The sequence below is a fragment of the Octopus sinensis genome, linkage group LG8 (genome assembly GCF_006345805.1).
Source record: "Octopus sinensis linkage group LG8, ASM634580v1, whole genome shotgun sequence".
NCBI lineage: Eukaryota > Metazoa > Mollusca > Cephalopoda > Octopoda > Octopodidae > Octopus > Octopus sinensis.
The window spans coordinates 90,518,718-90,543,550 of record NC_043004.1 but is presented as its reverse complement, the minus strand read 5'-3'; the positions used below and the strand labels follow the sequence as shown (position 1 = coordinate 90,543,550).

General features: G+C 36.9%; 1 protein-coding gene across 7 annotated transcripts in view; it reads right to left on the bottom strand.

Moving 5' to 3' along the window:
- The window catches only part of LOC115215232 (focal adhesion kinase 1), a 234,954-nt gene that overhangs the window by 11,769 nt on the left and 198,352 nt on the right, over positions 1-24,833 (bottom strand). For 5 of the 7 annotated variants that reach the window (XM_036505581.1, XM_036505578.1, XM_029784463.2 and 2 more), the window contains 4 exons: positions 22,447-22,878; positions 9,510-9,677; positions 7,845-7,944; positions 5,572-5,633 (listed from right to left, as the gene is read on the bottom strand). In XM_036505581.1, the coding sequence (XP_036361474.1) occupies positions 5,572-5,633; positions 7,845-7,944; positions 9,510-9,677; positions 22,447-22,878 (762 nt within the window). The remainder of the gene's footprint in view (positions 1-5,571; positions 5,634-7,844; positions 7,945-9,509; positions 9,678-22,446; positions 22,879-24,833) is intronic. The other 2 variants (XM_036505579.1, XM_036505583.1) reach the window with 2 other exon arrangements.

Genomic DNA, 24,833 nt, shown 5'->3' with positions numbered 1-24,833 from the left:
GTACTGGGCTTACAAAGAATAAGTCCCGGGGTTGATTTGCTCAACTAAAGGCAGTGCTCCAGCATGGCCGCAGTCAAATGACTGAAACAAGTAAAAGAGAGTAAAGAGTATATATATATATATATATATATATATATATAATGAAACAAAGAAATGTCAATGCAGTTACTTCATCTGCTAGAAATAATAGTTAAATATTCCTTATCTTTGTAGCCCAAGGCACACCACGTTAGAATAAAGACAGAATGGTCACAGCTAGAAAACACTTAGATTTAAGTGATAACAAAAAGAGAAGACCATTTCTGTACTTTATTTTATATTAATTCCCTGTGTACACACATACACAACCCATACACTAACATAAAACATCATCTTTATAGCAAGTAAAATGAAGAAGTTAAACAAATATACAAAGCTAAAGGAAATAGTTATACATTTTCACCATAATATCAGAGATACAAAATGACTAATCTGAATAGCCAAGCATGCAGTCAATTTAACAATGTTAGTGATTAGATTAAACATGATCAATTCTAATAAAATTAGCTTACAAACATCAAGATTTTAAAGTCTGTTCAGGAGATCTACAATAGATTTTATCAATACTTCAGAAGTGGAAAAATTATTCTCAAACTGTTTTAACAAGCAATTTTCATCTTTCATAGTGAAATGTTTAAACTTAATTTAAGTTTCAAACTGAAAACAATGCTAAATTTTCAGGAAGTAAACGTGCTAAACAGACTAATTCTAAGTTGATCGATTAATGGAATAATGGCTGGAATCTTAACAATACTTGTTTTTTTTAATTTCTTCAAAATGTTAGATTCATTATCAAACTACCTAACTAATGCTAATTATCGCAAAGCAAAACCAAATTTTGATATAAACAAGAGAGGTGCAATTAACAGAATTTAAAAGAATTCAGCTGATTAATGTTCCAGATTATTGACTCTTTACTCTTTTACTTGTTTCAGTCATTTGACTGTGGCCATGCTGGAGCACCGCCTTTTAGTCGAGCAAATCAACCTTGGGACTTATTCTTTGTAAGCCCAGTACTTATTCTATCGGTCTCTTTTGCCGAACCGCTAAGTGACGGGGACGTAAACACACAAGCATCGGTTGTCAAGCAATGCTAGGGTGACAAACACACACACACACACAAACATATACATATATATATACATATATATGACAGGCTTCTTTCAGTTTCCGTCTACCAAATCCACTCACAAGGCATTGGTCGACCCGGGGCTATAGCAGAAGACACTTGCCCAAGATGACACGCAGTGGGACTGAACCCAGAACCATGTGGTTGGTAAGCAAGCTACTTACCACACAGCCACTCCTGCGCCTATATCTTTTACACTATATTTTCATAATATTTACATCTAGTCCTACATTTCTATCTGTTTGATCTTTGGTTATCATCTGTATAAGTAAATGATCTAGATTAAATTTAAACTCGGTAGCTTTATTTCTAAACCATAGGTGTTGATAGCATTATTTACTGAGACACTGATGTAATATACCACTAACTGAAAAAATGTGTATATAAATACACTACAAATATAAACATAGTGTAGATGTGAATATATACAGTAAAGATGAGGTTAATAGTCCAGAATATTATATTCTTAGTAACAATAAATAAATAATAGACGCAGGAGTGGCTGTGTGGTAAGTAGCTTGCTTACCAACCACATGGTCCCGGGTTCAGTCCCACTGCGTGGCATCTTGGGCAAGTGTCTTCTGCTATAGCCCCGGGCCGACCAATGCCTTGTGAGTGAATTTGGTAGACGGAAACTGAAAGAAGCCTGTCGTATATATGTATGTGTGTGTGTATATGTTTGTGTGTCTGTGTTTGTCACCCTAGCATTGCTTGACAACCGATGCTGGTGTGTTTACGTCCCCGTCACTTAGCGGTTCAGCAAAAGAGACCGTACAAAGAATAAGTCCTGGGGTTGATTTGCTTGACTAAAGGCGGTGCTCCAGCATGGCCGCAGTCAAATGACTGAAACAAGTAAAAGAGTAAAGAGTAAGAGGTTGTACAACAAGCCACACTCCAAGAGGGGTAACTTTAAGTAGTTTGAAGATTTTATCATTACCATCAAACAAAAAGAAGCCATTTTTCAACTACAACATCCATTCTACTAAATATCTTCAGTCAATACCCAAATCACTTAACTGTCACTAACCTAATCCACCTAACTGTAAGTAGAATCCCAAAATAGAGTTCACTATACTGTGTCCATAAGCCAACACAATTGTTATTCCTGTTGTTCTCTGTACAGTTCTTAATAGCTATATTTAAGTAAAAATTAAAATGTCTCCTAAGCCACAAAGACTTCTGTATTTGTCTCTGGTTTTATTGTAAGAAGTGTGGTGGAGAGAACACGAGTGTTGCATATAACATTCCCAGACACTAATGACTGATGGGGAGGTAGATTTAGGCAATATAGAATATATATTGTTCTTTGGTTTGAATATTTTAGCACCTTTCTTTAATTTGGGATTGATAGGTTTCTTACTTCCCATTAACATATTATTCTCGCTATTATATACATACATACATATATAATATATTATATTATTGATATATAGGTGGATTATGTATTTGTATTACTAGATTGAAGTTAATTTACTGGTTCTCCTGGATTTTCTTCTACTCAAAGCCAAGAACCTTTCAGCACCCCCTCCCTCATATGTGCAACAGGCTTCATCTTCAGTTTCATCATCATCATCGTTTAACGTCCATTTTCCATGCTAGCATGGGTTGGACAGTTCAACTGAGGTCTGGGAAGCCTGAAGGCTGCGCCAGGCCCAGTCTGATCTCCGTGAGTGTAGTGGGTGCTTTTTACGTACCACCAGTATGGAGGCCAGTCGGGGCGGCGCTGGCAACGGCCACATTTGGATGGTTCTCTTACGTGCCACCGGCACTGGTATCACAGCTACAATTTCCATTGATGTTGATTGATTTCGAGTTTACATATACTAAATCCACTCAAAAGGCATTGATCAGCCCAGGGTTATGACAGATGATACTTAGCCTAAATGCTATGCAGTGGGACCGAGTCTGAAACCACTAGGTTGGGAAGTGAGCCTCTTAACCACACAACCATGCCTGTGCCTATATCTTTTCTATTTTATTTTTTTCAGTCATTAGATTGTGGCCATGCTGGAAGCACTGCCTTGAATTTTTAGTCGAATGTATTGACCCTAGTATTTATTTTTTTTTTAAAACCTGGTACTTACTCTATCAGTCTCTCTTGCTGAACCACTAAGTTACGGGGATGTAAGCACACCAGCACTGGTTCTCAAGTGGTGGTAGGGAGGAGAAACAAACACAAACAAAGATGCATACACATCCATCCATGTGGTTGGGAAGCAAGTTTCTTACCACACATCTATGCCGGTACCCCCAATGTATGAATATAGCAATTAGAAAATAGATGTTTAAAAACAATCTATATTAACTATATAGGCGCAGGAGTGGCTGTGTGGTAAGTAGCTTGCTTACCAACCACATGGTTCCGGGTTCAATCCCACTGCGTGGCACCTTGGGCAAGTGTCTTCTACTATAGCCTCGGGCCGACCAAAGCCTTGTGAGTGGATTTGGTAGACGGAAACTGAAAGAAGCGCATCGTATATATGTATATGTATATATATATATATATTGTGTGTGTGTTTGTCCCCACCAACATCGCTTGACAACCGATGCTGGTGTGTTCATGTCCCCGTAACTTAGCGGTTCGCAAAGAGACTGATAGAATAAGTACTAGGCTTACAAAGAATAAGTCCTGGGGTCAATTTGCTCGACTAAAGGCAGTGCTCCAGCATGGCCACAGTCAAAGGACTGAAACAAGTAAAAGAGTAACTGTAGAGAATAGGCACCAGTTCTAAGAAAGTTACCTGCAATAGACTTCCAAGGGAAGATTTGTCTCTCCTCAATTTCATGTTCTACAGTCAAAGAACTAAGCACCAGGTCTTTATACATGTTCTTTGAGGTCTTGGTGACATTTGTCTTAGTGAAGCTCTACTTTGTCTGTTTTAGGAGCATAATCTATATAATATCAAACATGTTGTCTAGTAGTCTGAGATAAAAATCTCCAACAGACCTATCTGTGTGTATACAGATAGTGAAATCTCCATTCTCTCTGTATGATATTAGCTATTGAACACACAGACATATACAGAAGTGTGCAGTAAGCTGCAGGTCCTGCTTTTAACAACTGTGTGTCTGTGTGTTCAATAGATGATATTAGAAAACAAAGAGGCAGCTGCCAGTTTTGTTGCTATCTGCTGTGAATAACTTTGAAATCTGGATGTGTGAATGATTGCTTGACTTGCTGGAAATAGCAGCTAAATTTCCTTTAATTCATATTATACTTTCTATAAGAGAAAAGGACAAATTAATGTAGTCCTCAATAAGCAATGTCCTGGAGATGAACAAGGTGCTTATGACTGAATTGTTTTTGATGACCTGTGGCTAAATAACACCATTTTGTATTCCAGTCTAAAATCATCAACATCATTCAGTGTTTTAAATCTGGAGTTTGTCCCTGTTAACAGGCGTGGCTGGATCTATCTCAATGCCATAGCAACCGCACTCTCACCATCTTGCCTGGTTTTGGGCGTCCTCCTTTTTCAAACCAACCTTCCCCCCAATCTTCTCTGCCTGTCCCTTCCACCTTTTCCACAGTCTACCTCGCTTTCGCACTCCATAAACCTCAAACGCAATCACCCTCCTCAGAACATGCTCTTAATCCCTCCTCAACATAAGCCTAAAAAAATATTTATACCATTGGCAGTACTCCGACAGGGCCATAACACCAGGTTGAAATGAGTAAAATCAATGTAGAAATATGAAACAATACAGTATTTCCCAAAGTTTTCGAAAAAATTAACTCTGTACTACCCTAATAAGGAGCCTGAGAGCCCCTATCCCCACAATACCTATTTCTTTATTACCCACAAGGGGCTAAACATAGAGGGGACAAACAAGGACAGACATAGGTATTAAGTCAATTACATCGACCCCAGTGCCTAACTGGTACTTAATTTATCGACCCCGAAAGGATGAAAGGCAAAGTCGACCTCGGCGGAATTTGAACTCAGAACGTAGCGGCAGACGAAATACCGCTAAGCATTTCGCCCGGCATGCTAACTATTCTTCCAGCTCGCCGCCTTTAATACCAACTATCCCCATAATGCCAACTAAAATTGCAATTACTGAAGCAGATGTTATGCTTCTCTGAATTGGTAACTACTGACTGAGCAAGATGTAAAACAGTAAGGGCTGATTCAAACCCACAGCAAGTAATTTTGGTCATATTGACAGTAAATAAGACTGATAAATAACGATTGCTAACATAGGTACAAGGTTATAAATTTAGGTGATGAAATATTCAATTGAATCAACTGCAGTATACGACTGATACTTATTGTATTTACCAACTAAGATGAGGTTGATTTTATCAGAGTTTGAACTTAGAATATAAAGTGAAATAACCAAATATCACAAGGCACTTTATCTGTTGCTCTAGTGGACAACAACAACAACAATAATAATACCTTTGTATTTCCTGACATACTTGGAATATCGGCATCACTGATACTACTACTTGTGCTGCTGTCTAATGAAGGGAAGAAGACAAAAACATTTTGTTAATTATAGCTCAAAACAACTGTTTAACAATAATAATGTCTTGTTTGGCCACAAGGGCCTAAGAAGTTTGGGGAGAATACAAAAGCAAAAACGCTATTGTCACAAAAAAAAAAGCAAATCAAGTAAAAGTATTAGCTCAACGATAAAGATACATTAATAATAGAGAAATATAACAACAACATAAAACAACAAAATAAGAAACAATATCTTAAAGAAGGTGGCAAATACTTAAGATGATTTAGTGCATCCCCACATACAACCCTGGATTACCCTCACACACCGGAGGCAAGTTCCTTCTCGCAGTTCTTGCTATTAACCTACAGTCATAGTGTTAGGGTAGACTTATTTAATCACACCAATTTTACCACGCTTACCCAACTTCTATGAAATTTACTGGGGTAGGGGGTAGCAGCTTGACTGCTTTCCTCAGGTGGTACTTGATGAAGTTAAGAGCCTGGCTTGAGAGGAAAATCTTAGACCTCAAACTTTCAATCATATTCATCACAGTCTCAGATTTGAGAGAAAATTTCAGAGAAAAATGCTAGCATGGATTGGACAGTTTGACAAGGAACCAATGAGTCCAAGGACTGCATCATGCTTCATTGTCTGCTTTGGCATAGTTTCTGCAACAAGATGTCCTTCTTAATGCTATAAAATATCAATATCTATCAATGTAGAAATGAGAAACTGTACCATAGCCACTAGATGGGGAAAGAATTACATACTCCTCTTTGCCAAAGGAGAGCAATGGATATCTTCACTACAGTTTTGGTCAATTCTACATACAACTATGAAATGTTAACCCACAAATCAGCAATGCAGATATACTAAATCAGTGTACACTAGACAGTTTTGTCACCCTGCATGCATTTTGGATAGGTTCAGTTGCTGGTGCCTTGACAAGCCATGTCTAAAGATTTATCTTGAATAGGTAAAGACTTCTGTAGCACAGTCAGATCAAGAACTTTTGGAAATTTCCATAATCCTAAACCTGAAAGTCTTCCAGAAGAAATTATGTATATTGTCTTTATTGATGCCCAGAATTACTCCCAAACCACCAACACATGTACCCTTCACTAATTCTCTACAGAATGTAAGGGCTGATCTCCCACCAATCATATTGTCCAGTAGTGAGCATATGGTATCATTTCATTGATCTATGTCCGTGTTTGACCAAAGACTGTACCTTAGTTAAAAGATGAGTTGCAAAAGCAATCACACACATTTACTATTATCCAGAAACCAGCTTCAGTTTTTGCCTATGTCTGAGGAGGTGTATGAAAAGTCCTGAACCTCAAAGAAAAAAAAAAAAAAAAAGTACAAGACTTCTGATGAAGGTACAAGATTTCAAGGCTCAAAGGCCTTGAAGGTTCAAAACTTTTCATACACCCCTCGTATCAGCTGTGTTATCACAAGAGTCCTAAGAGTAGTTACTGGCAGCAGATGGTCTGGCTAGTGAAATATATACCTATCACAAATGCATATGCTTTCATCTGGCCAGATGATTCTTGGAATAAGGCATAATGGTCAGGTAGTAGTACATCATTGAATTCATGTAGGCATTGGCCACTTTCACCCGAAGTTTCAGATTCAGTTTCTCTCAGCCCATTTGAAAGCAAGTCTGGCCTCCCTCTTCTTAGTTTTTCTTCACCTACAGTTCTGGTCTGAACCAGATCTAACACCTTAACCAGGTCCTTGTGTCAGCAGCAGAAGCTGTTGTCCCTTATACACTTGCCTCTTCAAGTGCTGATTTGCAAGATTACTAACTTGTGCTGATTCATACAAGCTTTCATTACTTCCTCATAGTTTTCTAGTTTATTGTGAATGTGGATGCCAGCCACATGTGGACACAGCTCCTTTGTGTCTTAGTTTATGCATGATACCACTCAATTTCTCCAACTTCCACAACATTAGCCTGAATACCAAAAGATTCAAGAGATTCTAGAAGGGTACCCTTAGTGGCCCAAGTGTGTGAAACCCACTTCGTTATTTAATTTTTTTCTTTTGCACATGCAATTTTGAGTTACAATCAAAGGAACAATGTGAAGTGGAACAGAACAAGAGACAAGCTCTGCCAGCTATCTTGATCACTTTTGCAATAAATTATTAACAATAATAAAGGAAGCCAAAAAAAAAGAAAAAAGAAATAGAGAGGCCAACGTGAAGTTGAAATACTTACTGGATACTTGACTAGACAGTCTAGTAAGACGTCCAGAAGGAGGTGCAGGTGTAGCAGGCTGGGTCTGAGCATGAAATATTAAGTTGTCATTAGTATGGACCTATGAAAGATATACAGAAGACAAGAATTTAATAATCATAAATTCCTACACACTGCTGTGTGTTGCACAGGCAGTCCTCAGGTTTCTAAGTTTGATTTATATGAATGTAGGGTAAGGTAGGAGAGGCTGAATCTGGCCAGTTTGAACATAAAACAGGTAGAATATTTGAGCTGGATATGGTCAGTTTAAATGCTAAAGGGTTAACAGAGAAATTTCAGAAGCTAAGCAAATACATAGATCAAGACAGACTGAAAAGATGTAGTAGCTTAAAATAAAAACAATTTCAGTCATTACAGGTATGATTACAGGAAGTTTTGAGAAACATCTTAGTAACATTCCAGGTGAAACATTTCTCCAAGAAACTTTGAAATAGTACTGTACATACACTATGAAATGCCTTCTCAATTTAACAAGTAAATTCTAGAGTAGATGTAAACCTATGAAACATAATCTAAATGTTTGAGATTCTCACATCAAGCATATACCAAACATTTTCCCTTTCAACTTTTATATCACATCTACCAAAACTTTTTAAAACTGTATTATTGTGAAGTAATGTTCACTGCTCATAATCATGAATATTTGTAAATCAGACATTCATGACTAGAGAGAGACTGCTTGTATAGAAGTAGATCTCAATATTGTGTGCATACAAATACACTTCAAAGTGTTGAAACAAATAAGAGAATATATTAAGTAAGAATTACATGTTAAGTAAACCCATTTAATGAGGTTAATGAGAGTATTGGAGATGACAGAAGTTAGAGTGGTTAGTGTAATTGATAACCAGTTGAGAGGTCAGGGGTCCATATTTTATCACAACTGCTAGTATGTCCAGGGTCAAGACACTTGACTCTTAAATGACTCAGTTACTAGTACTTAAATACACCAGACACACACACATACATAATACACATTTGAACAAGGCAATGAGAGAGCTACTTTCTGGTCACTAAACATGCAACGTAGCAGCCAAACCATCTTCAAATTACACTCTGCTGTCTTAAAAGATAGGGGAATGTTTAATAATGTAGTTCTACATATGCAATGCCTGAGAGAAGGATAGGATGGTTGGGAAATCTGCTTAATCACAGTTGATGCAACGCTAAACAGCAACACATTCCTTGGTGGCACATACACACCATTAAAGGTGGAATCTGACAATGGAGGTAAAAAATACCTACAAGTGGCAAGATGCTGTCCTAAAGACCTGGCCAAGCCATGCAAATAAAGATTAACAGACATAAAATAATGACAATAAAGATGAGAAATATCCATACATGCACACACACACACACTGTCTTACTCTTTTGCTGATTTGAGCCCAGCTATGCTGGGGCCCTGCCAATAAGGAATTGTATTGACTACATAGAAGTCAGCATTTTGTCTGATGATGTACCAGTAATTTTATGGGCTCCAGAAGAGAAAGTGAAAACATACTGGGATTGATGAAACAATGTTACCCTTCCTCCAAATATCAGGGTTTGTACCTCAACAAGACATAACCAATGTTAAAGCGAATGGAAAATTAAAATTTAGTGAGAAACGGCATGTAGTGTACTTACCAGTCTATTTTCTCTACTCTGTAACCATTTCGCATCTTCTTCTGAATCACGTTGCTGTTGTTTTAGCCTCTCCTCCAGTTTCTGTTGCTCCATCTCTTCAGTGGGAATCTGTGGCAGCAGAGAGCTGGTTTCACAGTTTGAATGAAGTGAATTATTATTTTCCTGAGGCTGCACCAATCAGAAACAAAGCCATATTGAGAGTGAGGCCAAAGACAAAGACACATCTATATACATATAGATATATGTATATATGTGTGTATATATATATATATAATATATATATATATATATATATAAATACATATATATATAAATACATAATATATATAAATACATATATATATATAAATACATATATATATATAAATACACATATATATATAAATACACATATATATATAAATACACATATATATATAAATACACATATATATATATAATAAATACATATATAATATAAATACATATATATATATATAATACATATATATATATAAATACATTATATATATATAAATACATATATATATATATATACATATATATATATATAAATACATATATATATATATAATACATATATATATAATACACATATATATATAAATACACATATATATATAAATACACATATATATATATAATACACATATATATACAAATACATATATATATATATATAATAAATACATATATAATATAAATACATATATTATATATAAATACATATATATATATATAAATACATATATATATATATAAATACATATATATATATATAAATACATATATATATAAATACACATATATATAAATACACATATATATAAATACACATATATATATAAATACACATATATATATATACATATATATATACATATACAAATACATATACACACACACACACACTCGTAAACACAACACACACATATAAACTACATATTTTTAAATACATATATACTACACACTCACAGAGACACAGTATAGCATCTAGTTGTCTGTTTATTTAGATAGCTTTACTTATGTATTTATCGGTGATGTTATTTTGGTAATGTGTAATGAACTAATGGCTAACGATTGATGTCTGAAAGTAGATGTAAATAGGGAGAGACTCTGTGTGTGTGTGTGTGTGTGAGTGAGAGAGAGTGAGAGAGGAGGGGAGGGGAGAGAGTAACGAAAGGAAGAGAAACAATTCTCCTTGTATGTGTGTATGTGTAAAAATCTTCACTAATTAAAAACTGCTTCATTTGAGCTGGAAGGAAGGCAAGGAAGGAAAAGCTAATTATATTTGGCTTCAGCTTCAGTACTGTAGCTCCTCTGTCACTTGGCTTTACTTTGATTTTACTTTTTACTCCAACAAGAAGGGTATAGTGAAGACAGAATAAATAGTGTGTGTGTGTGTGCATTCATAAATACAGAGAGGTTTGGTGGTACAAAGAAGAGAAATAAAAGTTAATATAGGCGCAGGAGTGGCTGTGTGGTAAGTAGCTTGCTAACCAACCACATGGTTCCGGGTTCAGTCCCACTGCGTGGCATCTTGGGCAAGTGTCTTCTGCTATGGTCCTGGGCCGACCAACGCCTTGTGAGTGGATTTGGTAGACGGAAACTGAAAGAAGCCTGTCGTATATATGTGTGTATATATATATATATATATATATATATATATATATATGTGTGTGTGTGTGTGTGTGTGTGTCTGTGTTTGTCCCCCTAGCATTGCTTGACAACCGATGCTGGTGTGTTTACGTCCCCGTCACTTAGAGGTTCAGCAAAAGAGACCGATAGAATAAGTACTGGGCTTACAAAGAATAAGTCCCGGGGTCGATTTGCTCGACTAAAAGCAGTGCTCCAGCAAGGCCGCAGTCAAATGACTGAAACAAGTAAAAGAATATTCAAGAATAAATCTATCTAGCCATAGTTACATAAGTGACTCAGGGCTTGATTGTTCCATTCATATATATATATATATATATATATACACATACATACATACACACACACACACACATACATATACATACATACACACACACACACATCAAATGGCCTCAGGTTAAGTTAGACTGTGTGGCACCTTGAGCAAGAGTTTGCCGCTATTAGTATTGATGATAAAGCCTTGTGAGCGGATGTGGTAGATGGGAACCGAAAGAACCCTGTTTTGTGTGTACGTGTTCAATTTCACTGATTTGTAAACAGTGAACAGAGGCTTCATTTACTCACAGCCCACCACAAAAGCATGTCCTGGCTTCTTGACACATTGTGTGAACTCTGTGAACAAAAGGCTCATTCATCTAGTACTGTTTGTTATTATATCAACTGGTAAATTATAACCTCACTTGGAAACAAGTGAGATAGGCAACAGGAAGGGCATCTGGCCATAAAAAAAAACAAAACCAAAACTCATATTTTCAGATGGCCAATGCAAGTATGGAAAAGTAGATGTTAAAATGATCACAATGCACACACATTCAGTTTAACAAGGCTGCACCATTGAACTGCAAGTACAATTCACCCAGTAGGCTTCTGAATAGTTTCTGTGGTTTGGTGGTTGGGGTGTTGCACTTATGATCAGCAGATCATGGATTTGATTCCCGGACTGGGTAGTGTGTGGTGCTATTGAGAAAAACACTTCATTTTGTGTTGCTTTAGTGCTGTGTGGGGACAGACCCAATGCTTCCTCTGTGTGCTGTAAAAGGCGATTAGAAGAGGCTGAGGTAGGTTTTGCATGCCAATCTTGTAAAACCCTCACCAGCAAATAACTACCCAAACAGGCTCGTGGGTTGGAGGGTTGTTACCCAAGTGGTGCAGCAGTGTCATCTGCCAGTAGTTGTAGGGAATCTCCAACATACAGCAATTTGCTGTTACAGTGCATGCCAGCATACTATTACTATACATACATACAAACACACCACATACCATCATCATTTAACATCCATTTTCCATGCTGGTGTGGATTGGATGGTTTGACTGAAAACTGGTCAACCAGGAAGCTGATCTGATCTGGAAAGGTTTCTACGGCTTGATGCCCTTCTTAATGCTAACCACTCAGAGAGTGTAGTGGGTGTTTTTTACATACCACTGGCAAGGATGCCATTGACCTGTCACCGGCATCAGCCGTGACTGGCTCTCACACACACATTTTAATAACAGCTTGACTCAACTCCACAAAGTTTCATGAGCACAGAGGACGAACCCATATAATCAGAAATTAGAGGAGTAACGATTTTGAGACAAATTCAAGATGGTTACAAGATGTTGGGCTATACTGGTCAGCTCAGGTCAAATGCTGTTGATGATGTTATGGAAGTGACACCAGAACTGGAAGCAGCAATCCTGAAGTTGTCTCAAAATCAATACTCTTCTTCCAATTTCCGGTGAGGACACGTTCATTCTACATACCTGTGAACTTTTAAATTATATGGAACAGAATCAAAATGTGTCAAGTGCTACTTTCTTTAATTTGTTCACACACTTATGTGTGTCTGTCTGTATGTACACTTGCATGTACAACTTAAACACAAGCATAGTATTTTTTTTTAAACTTTGACCAAAATTTAAATAATTGCACAAGCATTTTTTTTTACATTTTTGTAATTTATATAGTGATTAAACACTCAAGTAGTTTTATATTAATTTATTAATGCATCCTGTATATTCAAGTATTTTGTAAATGTAATGTTTATTGCTTGATCATGCATCAATGCACACATGTACATACTTGCACAAGTGCATATACATACATGTGTGTGTATGACTTCTCTGTATGAATTCTTTGTTGCTTGCTTTCTTTCTCAAATATATGTACAGCCAAGGTAAAGTTTAAGTTAACAGCCAAATGAGTTCAATTTGCAGTACAAGTGACAAGATCCTGTTTTTTATTTAATTTTCTCAATGTTAAAACTTTTGGTGTATTAATTATAATATCTATCTCATCTGTCTTTCACCTTCCCTTTCTCTCACTCTCATGATCTTACTAGGTATTAATAGAGTTCCCAGTACAGTTTACAACAGCATGTACTAATACAAAAGGAAATAAAGAACTGCCAAAACGTGAACACGTACCCTATATGTGATGGTGTACTAATGTATGCTAAGAGGGTGGAATGGAAAAGCAACATAAAAATCAGCTTAAGGGAAGAGTCATAGAAAAAAGGAACCAACAAGAGTAGGAATACCAATGGAGTGGCTATATGACACATTTGAGGTTCCAACACTGTTACAAGAAGTCGAAATCACACATACAAGGAAAAGAACACTGAATTTCTGAAAGTAGATTCTAAAAAAAGATACTGAGTGTGTGTGTGTGTGTGTGTGTATATATATATATAATATATATATATATATAATATATATATATATAATATATATAATATATATATATATATATATATATATATATATATATGAGTTAGGGTGAATGAAAGAAATTGATTGTTAAATAAAAAAAAATTAAAAGGGAGATGTTGTTTAGTGAAACTGTACTGCCCTCCCAGTAAAAAGTGGTAGTAGCTAGCCATTATAAACAGACCAGGAGCTGGTTGACAGTAGAGGGTCGAGAATAAGTGTAGACTGTGTTGATAGTTGTGTCTGTGCTGATATAGTAATTATACTGTGATACTGAGTGGATGTTATAGCAAGCCAACCCTTTGAGGATAAAAACACTTTATGACTGGTGGTTGTACAGTGCCAGATAGAACCATTCTATCAATGACTTCAGAATGTAACAATATCCATCATAGTGACAACCGTCATCAAAAGACAGATACAACAGTGACAAAAGACCGCTTTACAACAAAGATCATTTGGACAGAAAAAATATGAATTCTGTAGATGAGGTTAGAACAGTGCTGGAGGAGAATTTTTTGTCATGGACAAGTGAATTTTGGAAGAGGGGCCTTGCACATCTACCAGATAGGTAGAGGAGCATTGTAGAAAATGAAGGAGAGTATATTTTAGATTAAAAAGAACTATTGTAATTTATAAAAATAAAAGAAGCATAAAAACCCACATTATTTATGGGATGACTCAATATATATATATATAAATGGAATTTACAAAAAAATAAACAAAACAAAAGATGAAGACAGGTGTGTAAACAACAAACAGATGTATTAGTTTAACGCTTGGGAAGTGAGAAAGTCTTTTACGTTTTGAGCTTATGCTCTTCAACAGAAAGAAACAGAGAGAAAAATAAAAAAAAGGTGGCTAACCTATATACTTATTTTGGGTTGGTGCATAATTATTGCGGCTTTTTTTAAACAAATTTTATTCAACAAAAACATTTTTAAACAATGGTCTGACTGTCTGCCAAGCAAATGAGAAGCAGTAATTGAAGTAGATGGTGAATATGCCCCAAAATAATCATTTAAAGATGTTTTTGTTACATGTTATTGCTTTTGTTGAATAAAATTTGTTGAAAAAAGCCGCAATAATTATGCACCAACCCTATACTTATATACACATACATACCTTATATATACACACACACACCTTATATACACATACACACACACACACATCTTATATACACACACACATCTTATATACACATACACATCTTATATACACATACACATCTTATATACACATACACATCTTATATACACATACACACACACATCTTATATACACATACACACACACATACACACATATATATATATATACACACACACACAGGGATGCATATGCATAAATGTGTGGTTATGGAAAGGAAACTATCGAAATAAGACTAAAATAAAAGGGAAAAAATCCCAAAATACATTAGAATAGCTTCATTCATAAAGTATCCTGAATTGTAAGGGTGGTGGTGAAACGGACATTGGGTAAATGATGGCAAAGATAGAGTGATGCAGTGTGAAGTATAAATAGAATACAAGTGAGAATAGAGAAACTATTGCTGGGGATACACTCACACTAATGTGGGTACATGCGTGTGTATAGAAAGAAACACATACACACGAGGACACATCATCCTCTCCCTTCTACTTTCCTTCAGTTATAGAGGACCCTACAGACCTTTGATCTTGCAAATTGCAAAGTGACCTCTCTAGGACTTATACTATGAAAAAAAGCACCCAGTCTACTTTGGGAAATGTTTGGTCTCAGAAGGATCACTCAGCAGCAGAATTCATGCCAAACAGACATTGGCGCCATGACATGGTCTTCCAACTCATTGACCCCTGTTGGACTATGCAACTTATGCCAGCATGAAAAACAAATGTTATATGATATGGTGACAATACATCATTTTTTTTAATGTTTGTATGGGTTTGATGGATCCTCTCCAGCATAGTGCCCTGCTACTTGTTATGTTCCTTTGTCATTTTTGTGATGGTCATCATCCGGAGATCAGCTTTCACCACTTCTGCCTCTGTCTCCCCTTAACCATCATCTATAGTAAAATTCATCTGATTTCTCTCACATCAATTTTTCTCTGAATACCTATGTGACTTGTCATTCACACAAACTAACATACATCACCATCATCATCGTTTAACGTTCGTTTTCCATGCTAGCATGGGTTGGACGGTTCAACTGGGGTCTGGGAAGCCAGAAGGCAGCACCAGGCCCAGTCTGATCTGGCAATGTTTCTACGGCTGGATGCCCTTCCTAACACCAACCACTCCGTGAGTGTAGTGGGTGCTTTTTATGTGCCACCGGCACGGAGACCAGACGAAGCTGGCAACGGCCACGATTGGATGGTGCTATTTACGTGCCATCAGCACAGAGTCCAGTCAGGGCGGCGCTGGCTACGGCCACATTCAGATGGTTCTCTTATGTGCCACCGGCACTGGTATTACAGCTACAAATTCCATTGATGTTGATTGATTAAAAAGGAAAGCAGTGCACATGACTCTTCACAGGGCCTCTAAGACTAGCAGGAAGGTTTCATCAAACTGAAGACCTGGCAGTTCTGGGCCTGCGGATGCTGTTGGTAACACCGTTGCTGACGCAGTCGATATGGCACAATAATTTGTGCCATGGTGTTATCGCCATGGTTATCACTACTGGTCATATGGTTGGCAATGTAGCTGCCAGCATTAGTGTGGGTGAAGCCAGTGGTAACATATGGTGTGGGCTGGTCTTCCCATGGGTGTTGATGATAGGTGCTTGGTCATCATCTGTGGTGGTGGTACTGGGAACACCGGATACTTCCTCTGTGTTGCTGGTCCTGGATTGGTTATCATCTCTAGGTGTGGCGATTGTACTGGTGGTAACATATGGTGCGGGGCTGGTCACTATATCTGTATTTATGACAATGGTTTGTTCATCCTCTGTGGCAGTGATACTGGATACTGGAGTTGTCTGTTATGCCCCAATTATTTTATGAACTTCATTAGTTTACAGCTGTTTCGGTTATAAGATGCATTGGACCTATAGTTGAGAGCCTTATATCTTCATCAGAACATCAAAAAAGAAGTCTTCTCTGGGCTCTGATGAAGCTCTAAGGCAGTGCTTCTCAACCAGGGTCCATATAGCCCTTATGAGTCCATATAAGAGTTTGGTGATAAAATTGATTCTATTTCTACAATAAGCAAAATATTTTATCAATTTTTAAATACAATTCCTAATAATATTATTTAATTATAAAAATATGGTGTTTTAAACATGAAATGTTTAGGAGGGGTCATCTGAATAAAACAGGAATAAAAGGGGTCCATAGTCAGAAAATGGTTAAGAAACACTACTCAGGTTCTTAACTGTGAGTCCACTGCATCTCATAACAGAAACAGCTGTAAGATAATGCAGTTCATAAGATTATTGTTATTCTTTTCTTATTACCACTCTGTAATCCACCAATGCCTCGTTCTGAAGCAGTGAGTACTGAGTTCTACCCCAGCTTATTAGTATCACTGTGCCTAAGTGAAATTATCTATATATATAAAACTGTAGTTGTGTGAGTGTCTGTCCCCTTCGATTTAGATTCCTAACTACTCCCACATTTTGCGGTGCAGTTTAACCAAATTCGGGTATCTTATTCGGGTATCGTGATTCATATCGAGCCCGTCTGAGTATTAGCGCGCGTCTACGATGAGTCTACGATTTTAAAAATAATTTAACATTTTTTTATTCCATTTTAATGCATAATTTTTCGTGTGTCGATGGCGGCGGAGTTGGCGTCCATGGTCACACCTGCACCTGTTTGCTTCTCCCCCTTCTTCCCTCCCTCGTGAAGCTGTGGGGAAGGGAGTGTAAGGAAATCAATGTCGTAAAGCGTTGTCAAGGAGACCAGCGTTCTTTTAGAACAACGACTTCATGGCTTGAAGCCACCAAAACAGAAATGGCTAAGAAAGCCCAAATTGCCATCTATAAGGGAAGTAACTCTCTAAAAATGCTTATATAGTTATTTCCCTTACAAACCCGAGCAACGCCGGGCGATACTGCTAGTTATTTATATATATATATATATATTACAATGTTTCACATGAGTCAGAATATATTAAAAATAACTAAGAAAATCTAAAATCTTGACAAAACTGATAAAAATGGAACGTTTATGTATCTGGCCATAACAACTCTTCATATTTCCTGCAAGTTTCATTCGTATAAAGATAACCATGCTTCTATGAATATAATATGGGTAAGTAGATATGGATTTTATTTCCAATTTTCTTCCATTTCTTTCATTATGGTTACATTTCCATGAAACATTTTCTTCATGCCAACTACCGAATAATAATAATAATAAAATTAATTTTAGTCTTAGTTCTGTCTACAGTACATGGCGAATCAGACAACAATGTAAAGAAAAATAATAACAACAATAATAATGTTAACAAGAAGAATGACCAACTCTGTATGTGTCTATCTTATCTTTTACTTGTTTCAGTCATTGGACTGTGGCCATGCTGGGGCACTGCCTTAAAAGCTGGACTAACAAATCGACCCCTTATTTTTTTCTTTTTAAGCCTGCTACTTATTCTATCCATCTCTTTTTGCAGAACTAAGGTTATGGGGATGTAAACAAACAACACAAGTACACACACACACACACACACATACAGAGAGAGAGAGGCTACTTTCAGTTTCCATCTGTTAAATTCACTCACAAGGGTTTGGTCACTCTAGGGCTATGGCTCATAGTGACATGCAGTGGAACTGAAACCAAGACCACATGGTTGGAAAGTGAGTAATGGCATATGGAACGATAATATTCAATTAAGAAAAAAGTTTTTAAACTAACATCTGGAGAAAAAAAGTCTTGACAATGAAAAGTTCTGAAGATGGAATCCGTTTTCTCTCATACAGATATTAAGAGGTGAAGTAGTAGTATTACAAAAGTCTTCAGGTTTGTGTATTAAAAACATAATAAAAATCCACAATGAATCAAATTAAGCTTCTTGATAACAATGATATGTGGGTTTTATACAATAACAGGATATAGATTTAGTTTCATCACCAGCCCGGGATGATTATATCAAGATCATCTCAGCAGCAAGCAATCTCACTAGAGTATAGGTGCAAACCCAGTTACACATGACCCCCACCTACATAAAAAATTAAGCTCTTTCTTTGGTTATGAGACATACTTACTCTTTACTCTCTTATACTCTTTTCAGTCATTTGACTGAGGCCATGCTGGAGCACCGCCTTTTATCGAGCAAATCGACCCCGGGACTTATTCTTTTGTAAGCCCAGTATTTATTCTATCGGTCTCTTTTGCCGAACTGCTAAGTAACGGGGACATAAACACACCAGCATCGGTTGTCAAGCAATGCTAGGGGGACAAACACAGACACACACACGCATATATATATATATATATATATATATATATATATATATAATATTAATTCGAGACAAAACCACTATTTTGCAAAACAAACAAGGAAAGACTTAATCAATACATAAAAATCTTAATATAAAATAAATAAACCGCCACTATATATATATATATATACGACGGGCTTCTTTCAGTTTCCATCTACCAAATCCACTCACAAGGCTTTGGTCGGCCTGAGGCTATAGTAGAAGACACTTGCCCAAGGTGCCACGCAGTGGGACTGAACCCGGAACCATGTGGTTGGTAAACAAGTTTACTTACCACACAGCCACTCCTGTGTCTACTTGTTCATGTATTTTACCAAGCTGCACTGGTTTTGATGAGAACCTATTTGCAGCCAGATGCCCTTCCTGTTGTCAATCCATACCTGTTTTTCAAGCAAAGAATATCTTCTTTTTATTTTACTTCTTTTTGCAAGTGCAGAATGCCTAGTTGTAATGTGTGTGTCGTATCATTGTTTCACTCAGATAGTGACAAAGAAAACTGTGGAATTACAGGATTTATCTTTTAATTGTTTCAGTCACCTTGACAAATTTTAGTTGAACAAACCGACTTCAATACCGTTTTTCTTTTAAGCCTGGTACTTATTCTATCAGTCTCTTTGCTGAACTGCTAAGTTATGGGGACATAAACACACCAATACCAGTTGTCAAGTGGTGATGAGTGACAGAAAAAAGACACACACACACACACATATATGCGATGGGTTTCTTTCTACTTCTGTCTACAAAATTCACTCACAAGGCTTTGGTGGGCCCGAGGTGATAGTAGAAGACACGTGCCCAGGGTGCCACACAGTGGGATTGAACCTGGGACCATGTGGTGGGAAGATGTGTAAGATCACACCCATACTAGTTTCAACACCTAGTTGTTGACACTGTAGAAGCCCACAAAATTATCCACCATCTTTTCAGTAACAACTTTGGCTATCTTTTTTAATTCAGTACCGCTCATACACAGAGCACAAAATAAACAGCTTTATCAGGCAACATGGGAACAAAAACTCTGGCAAACAGGAACCACTCTTTGCACAGGTAAAAAGATGAAAGCCTGCCAATTATGGTCGTGTATCCCATCACAACTCCCTGTCCAAACCATCCTCTAGGGCAGTGGTTTTCAACCAGGGTTCTGCGGAACCTTAGGGTTCCGCCAGTACAGTCCAGGGTTTCAACAAGAAGTTACAAAACTGCTAAAATCAGCATTAATTTTTAATTCTCCTGTGCAGATATGTGTGTATAAGACTATTAAATTATTGCACAGAGGTTCCTTAAGCCAGTGGAATGTTTCCTTGGGGTTCCGCTCCAGCAAAAAGTTTGAAAAGCACTGCTCTAGGGTATGTATCTATAACTGAAATATAGAGTGAAAAGTGTGTGCTAATAGAGCCATAAAGGGAAAAGAGGGCATAGGTACATGAGGAGCAGTGTTGGTGAATTTCATGAAGTTTGACATTTTTGAAGAATGCAATATCCTTTATGGCTCTATTAGCACACACTTTTCACTCTATATTTCATTCTGTGTGCTGTGCATATATTTCTAAGCTTTCATTGCTGTCTTTCTTTACTTCACTTCTATGTCTGCTTTATGTCCCTTCTTTTGATCTTTTCCAACAAGTTATAGGGCATCTGACCACAGCATACAATCAAACTGAACAGTGATTTGGGCTCTGCTACAGTCACTGCATTGTGTTCAGGTTCAAAACCTTTACTCGTCGTCGTCATCATCATCATTTAGCGTCCGCTTTCCATGCTAGCATGGGTTGGACGGTTCAACTGGGGTCTGGGAAGCCAGAAGGCTGCACCAGGCCCAGTCTGATCTGGCAATGTTTCTACGGCTGGATGCTCTTCCTAACGCCAACCACTCCGTGAGTGTAGTGGGTGCTTTTTATGTGCCACATTATTATTATTATTATTATTATTGCTTTCCATACAGGTTTTATCCAGAAATTCCATGAGTTAACCTAGGCTATGGCTGGAGACCATAGTTTCACAGTAAAATAAAACTCAAAGTCATGTGGTTATAAAGCAAAGTGGAACTTATGATTGAGGTTTGAAAGTGATTTTTTTGATTCAAGCTAAAATATTTCTTGCTGTATTTGATTTTGCATTTTTGTTGCAGAGCAGGTTGAACCATATGTTGCATTCTTTATGCATTTTTCTTGTTCACATTGTTGTTTGCATTGCAAAAATTCTTTGGTGTCGCACTCTCAAGAAACTTCTACTAATGGAAAAGTAGTCAAGTTTAACAATGTCCACTTTTCCATTTTATGCACAGGTCAGATGGATTTCACCGAGGCAGATTTTGTACAGTTGGATACTCTTCCTATTGTCAATCCTCACCTGTTCCTAACTAAGGTAATATTTTTCCTAACCTTTCAAATGTAAATGGTGCAATGGATCAATATGTTTACATGAAAAATTACTAATAAACGACACCACTTGTATGACAGTGATGCTCTTTTACAACAAGCATGTGGTGCAAAAACAAATAAACACACACATGAAATGCATCTTTTGACTTCCATCCTTTAAATTCATGTATGAAGCTTCTATCAGTCCAATGTGATAATAGAAGACACTTGCCCAAGGTGCTGCACAGTGGGACTGAACTCAAAACAATATATATATATACATATATAAATAAATGAAAGAATGGAGTCGAACGAAAATGTTAACAAAATTCCTTTACTCTCGACATATGTTTCGAAGACAACATGTTAACATCTTCGTTTGACTCCATTCTTTCATTTATTCATATACAACACACAAATTTCTGCACATGAATTTCTGACGTGAATTTGCTACCCAGGTTTCGGTTAAACGAATTTTCCATGCTGACAATAAACATAGGATAATTCATTCGCCTATATATATATACATATATATATACATATATGTATATATATATATATATATTATAAAAGGTGCAGGCAAAGGCTATGTGGTTACTTTGCAACAATGTGGCAGTGCAATATTATTATTATTATTATACATACATACATATAGGCATAATGTACATACATACATTCACACTTGCAAAACGAGGCAAAAAAATAAGCAAGAAAATAATAATAGCAATAATAATGAAAGAAATGATAATGTAAAATAAAGGCAAAATATTAAGAGAAACAGCTCAATTTCTGTCACTCACATTTGTTCCAGGATGTTGGGATGTTGAAGCTGAAAATGCTGGAGTGTTGTTAGGGGAGGGAACTTGGTATGGTTCTGTGGCTGTCAGTTCAGCAAGGTCTTTACTTCTCCTCAGCAGATGCATGTCCTGCGTTGAATTAAAATGTGGCAGAGGTACGTCACGCTCTGCACTAAGCCCAGCTGAACCCCCAGCTGGCAGTGTCTTTGGGAGCTGGCCATAACCACTGACGGCAGAAAAGTATCCCCGAGCTATACCGTCATTGTCCAAACTATCAAATTTTCTGATACCCGTATTTGAGTTGGTTGTGTCACCGTGACTACACGGGAGGTAGGCAGTGCTGTTCCAGTGGTGGTCAGTTTGGAAATCTGTCCTGTCAGAAGACAAGTTAGGAGTGGAACCAGTCGGGGAGATGGGCTGGCTAGGACGAGCAGGCTGCAAACGAAACAGTGAGCAAAACATTAGTCACACACATGCACCAAAGTTACATAGCAATCAACAGGAACCGCATTGATTGAAACAACACAGCTATCATTTCAACATCAACTAAGGAAAAAAAAAAGATTTAGATGTTGGAATGAAGTGATTTAAAGGAGAATGGATTAAAAACAAGTGAGAGGGATTATTGAGTAACACAGGGAATATAGGCAGCAAAACAAACCTTAAGGTCAAAACAACTGAACAAATATTTCTCTTTGAAATAATAACAAAATACAAAGTTAGTATCACAAACTGTTATTTAGAAAGTTAATGTGGAAATAAAAACAAACAAACAAGCAAGCATTATAATTCAAACACCTGATGATTAAATACAGCAGTAAGTGTGACATTCCAAATAATGTAAGTAACTATTTTGATGTAGTGAAACTATAATGGGCTATATTACAGTCAATTAGGTCTTCACCTAACTTCAGGGACACTTAAACCTCCTACGTAAGTGCATTGGATATACCGGTATGATAGCAGGCAACAAGTCAACTGATCAGTGATTTGTGTTCTGCCACTGTCACTGCAGTGTACCTATGCTTAAAACCTTTACCTGTCATTAGCCCAGTCACTTACCTGTAAGTAGGGATTACCTAGTGGTGTGATTGACCACTGTAACAACTGATTGCCCTTCCCATACAACATTTTGACATAAAACTATACTGTGTTCATTGCTAAGCCACTGAACTATCAATAATTCAGTCCATCTCGTGCTAAGTTTCACAAACTGTAGTTCATAGATGTAAGTGGCAGCAAATATAAATTCAACAACTAATTCACTTAGCTTCCTGTGATAGGCTACTGTCTTATTAAAGGGAAGATTTCTCTTTCATTCACATTTCTTTACTGAAACAAAACATAAGCATTGACCTTGTTGCTTCTTGCAATTGGGAAAATGTGAAAGGTTAACATTTACTTGTTTCTAGTATGAAATTAAGTAATGTCGTTTAACCGATGTCTCAGATGTAATGAAGATACTTGAAAAGCAGCAAAAACTCCAAGCAACTGAATCAAGTAAAAACCATCGCTGCAGACTTACACAGTGTAAGAACATGGACATCATGCAAAGTGAGTGAAAAATGAAAGAAAGCTAGTTAAGCAGTTCATTCAGTAGATAAGAAGAAATGTGAAGATATTTGAAAGCCCAATGCAGCTGTAATAAAAGAGCAGAAACAGTATGTTGTCCAAAGTAAAAATCGTAAAGAAAAGAAAGACAAGAATTTAAAGAAAATCTCATTGTTAATAAGATTTTCATTGACAGGAACAGAGATGCCTACAGAGATAAAAATATTTTAAAATATTTACATCCATGTCCTGGTCATTTAGAATAAGTACTCTACATCCTAAATTGTTATAAAAGACAATCAGAAGAGAGGCCTCTGTGTTAAAAAGCCCAGTACAACCCATTCCCACATGGAGAAGTGGACATAAAGACAATGACGAGGACAGTGACAATATGTTCAATATGCTCTGATTGCTTTAATTTGATGTCTCATTAAGATAGGTTAATAGTCTAAAAATTAACAGTAGCTTATTTCAGATAGTCCCTGATATTTAGCCCCAGGTCAGACCCGATCCATGAGACTTATGATTAAAGGCATTTCAACCAGGATCATCCTGTCATTTTCCCCCAGCAACAGTGAGACAGTGTATTTAGAACTATATCATCCATAAGGGCCTTCCCTCCCTTCACCCCAGATGGTAGCGTATGATTTGATAGCGGTTTATGACTCCACTTCTAGCAGATTAAATGACTGCATGGATGCTCCCTCTTTCACTTGAAATTTCATGGGTCTGCAGTGGAAATTTATTATGAATTAGTGGCTATTAAGCTGGTTTTAGTTTGCATTCCCTAACCATGATAGCACCAGCAAACTCTAAATGACTATGTTAATGAACTTGCC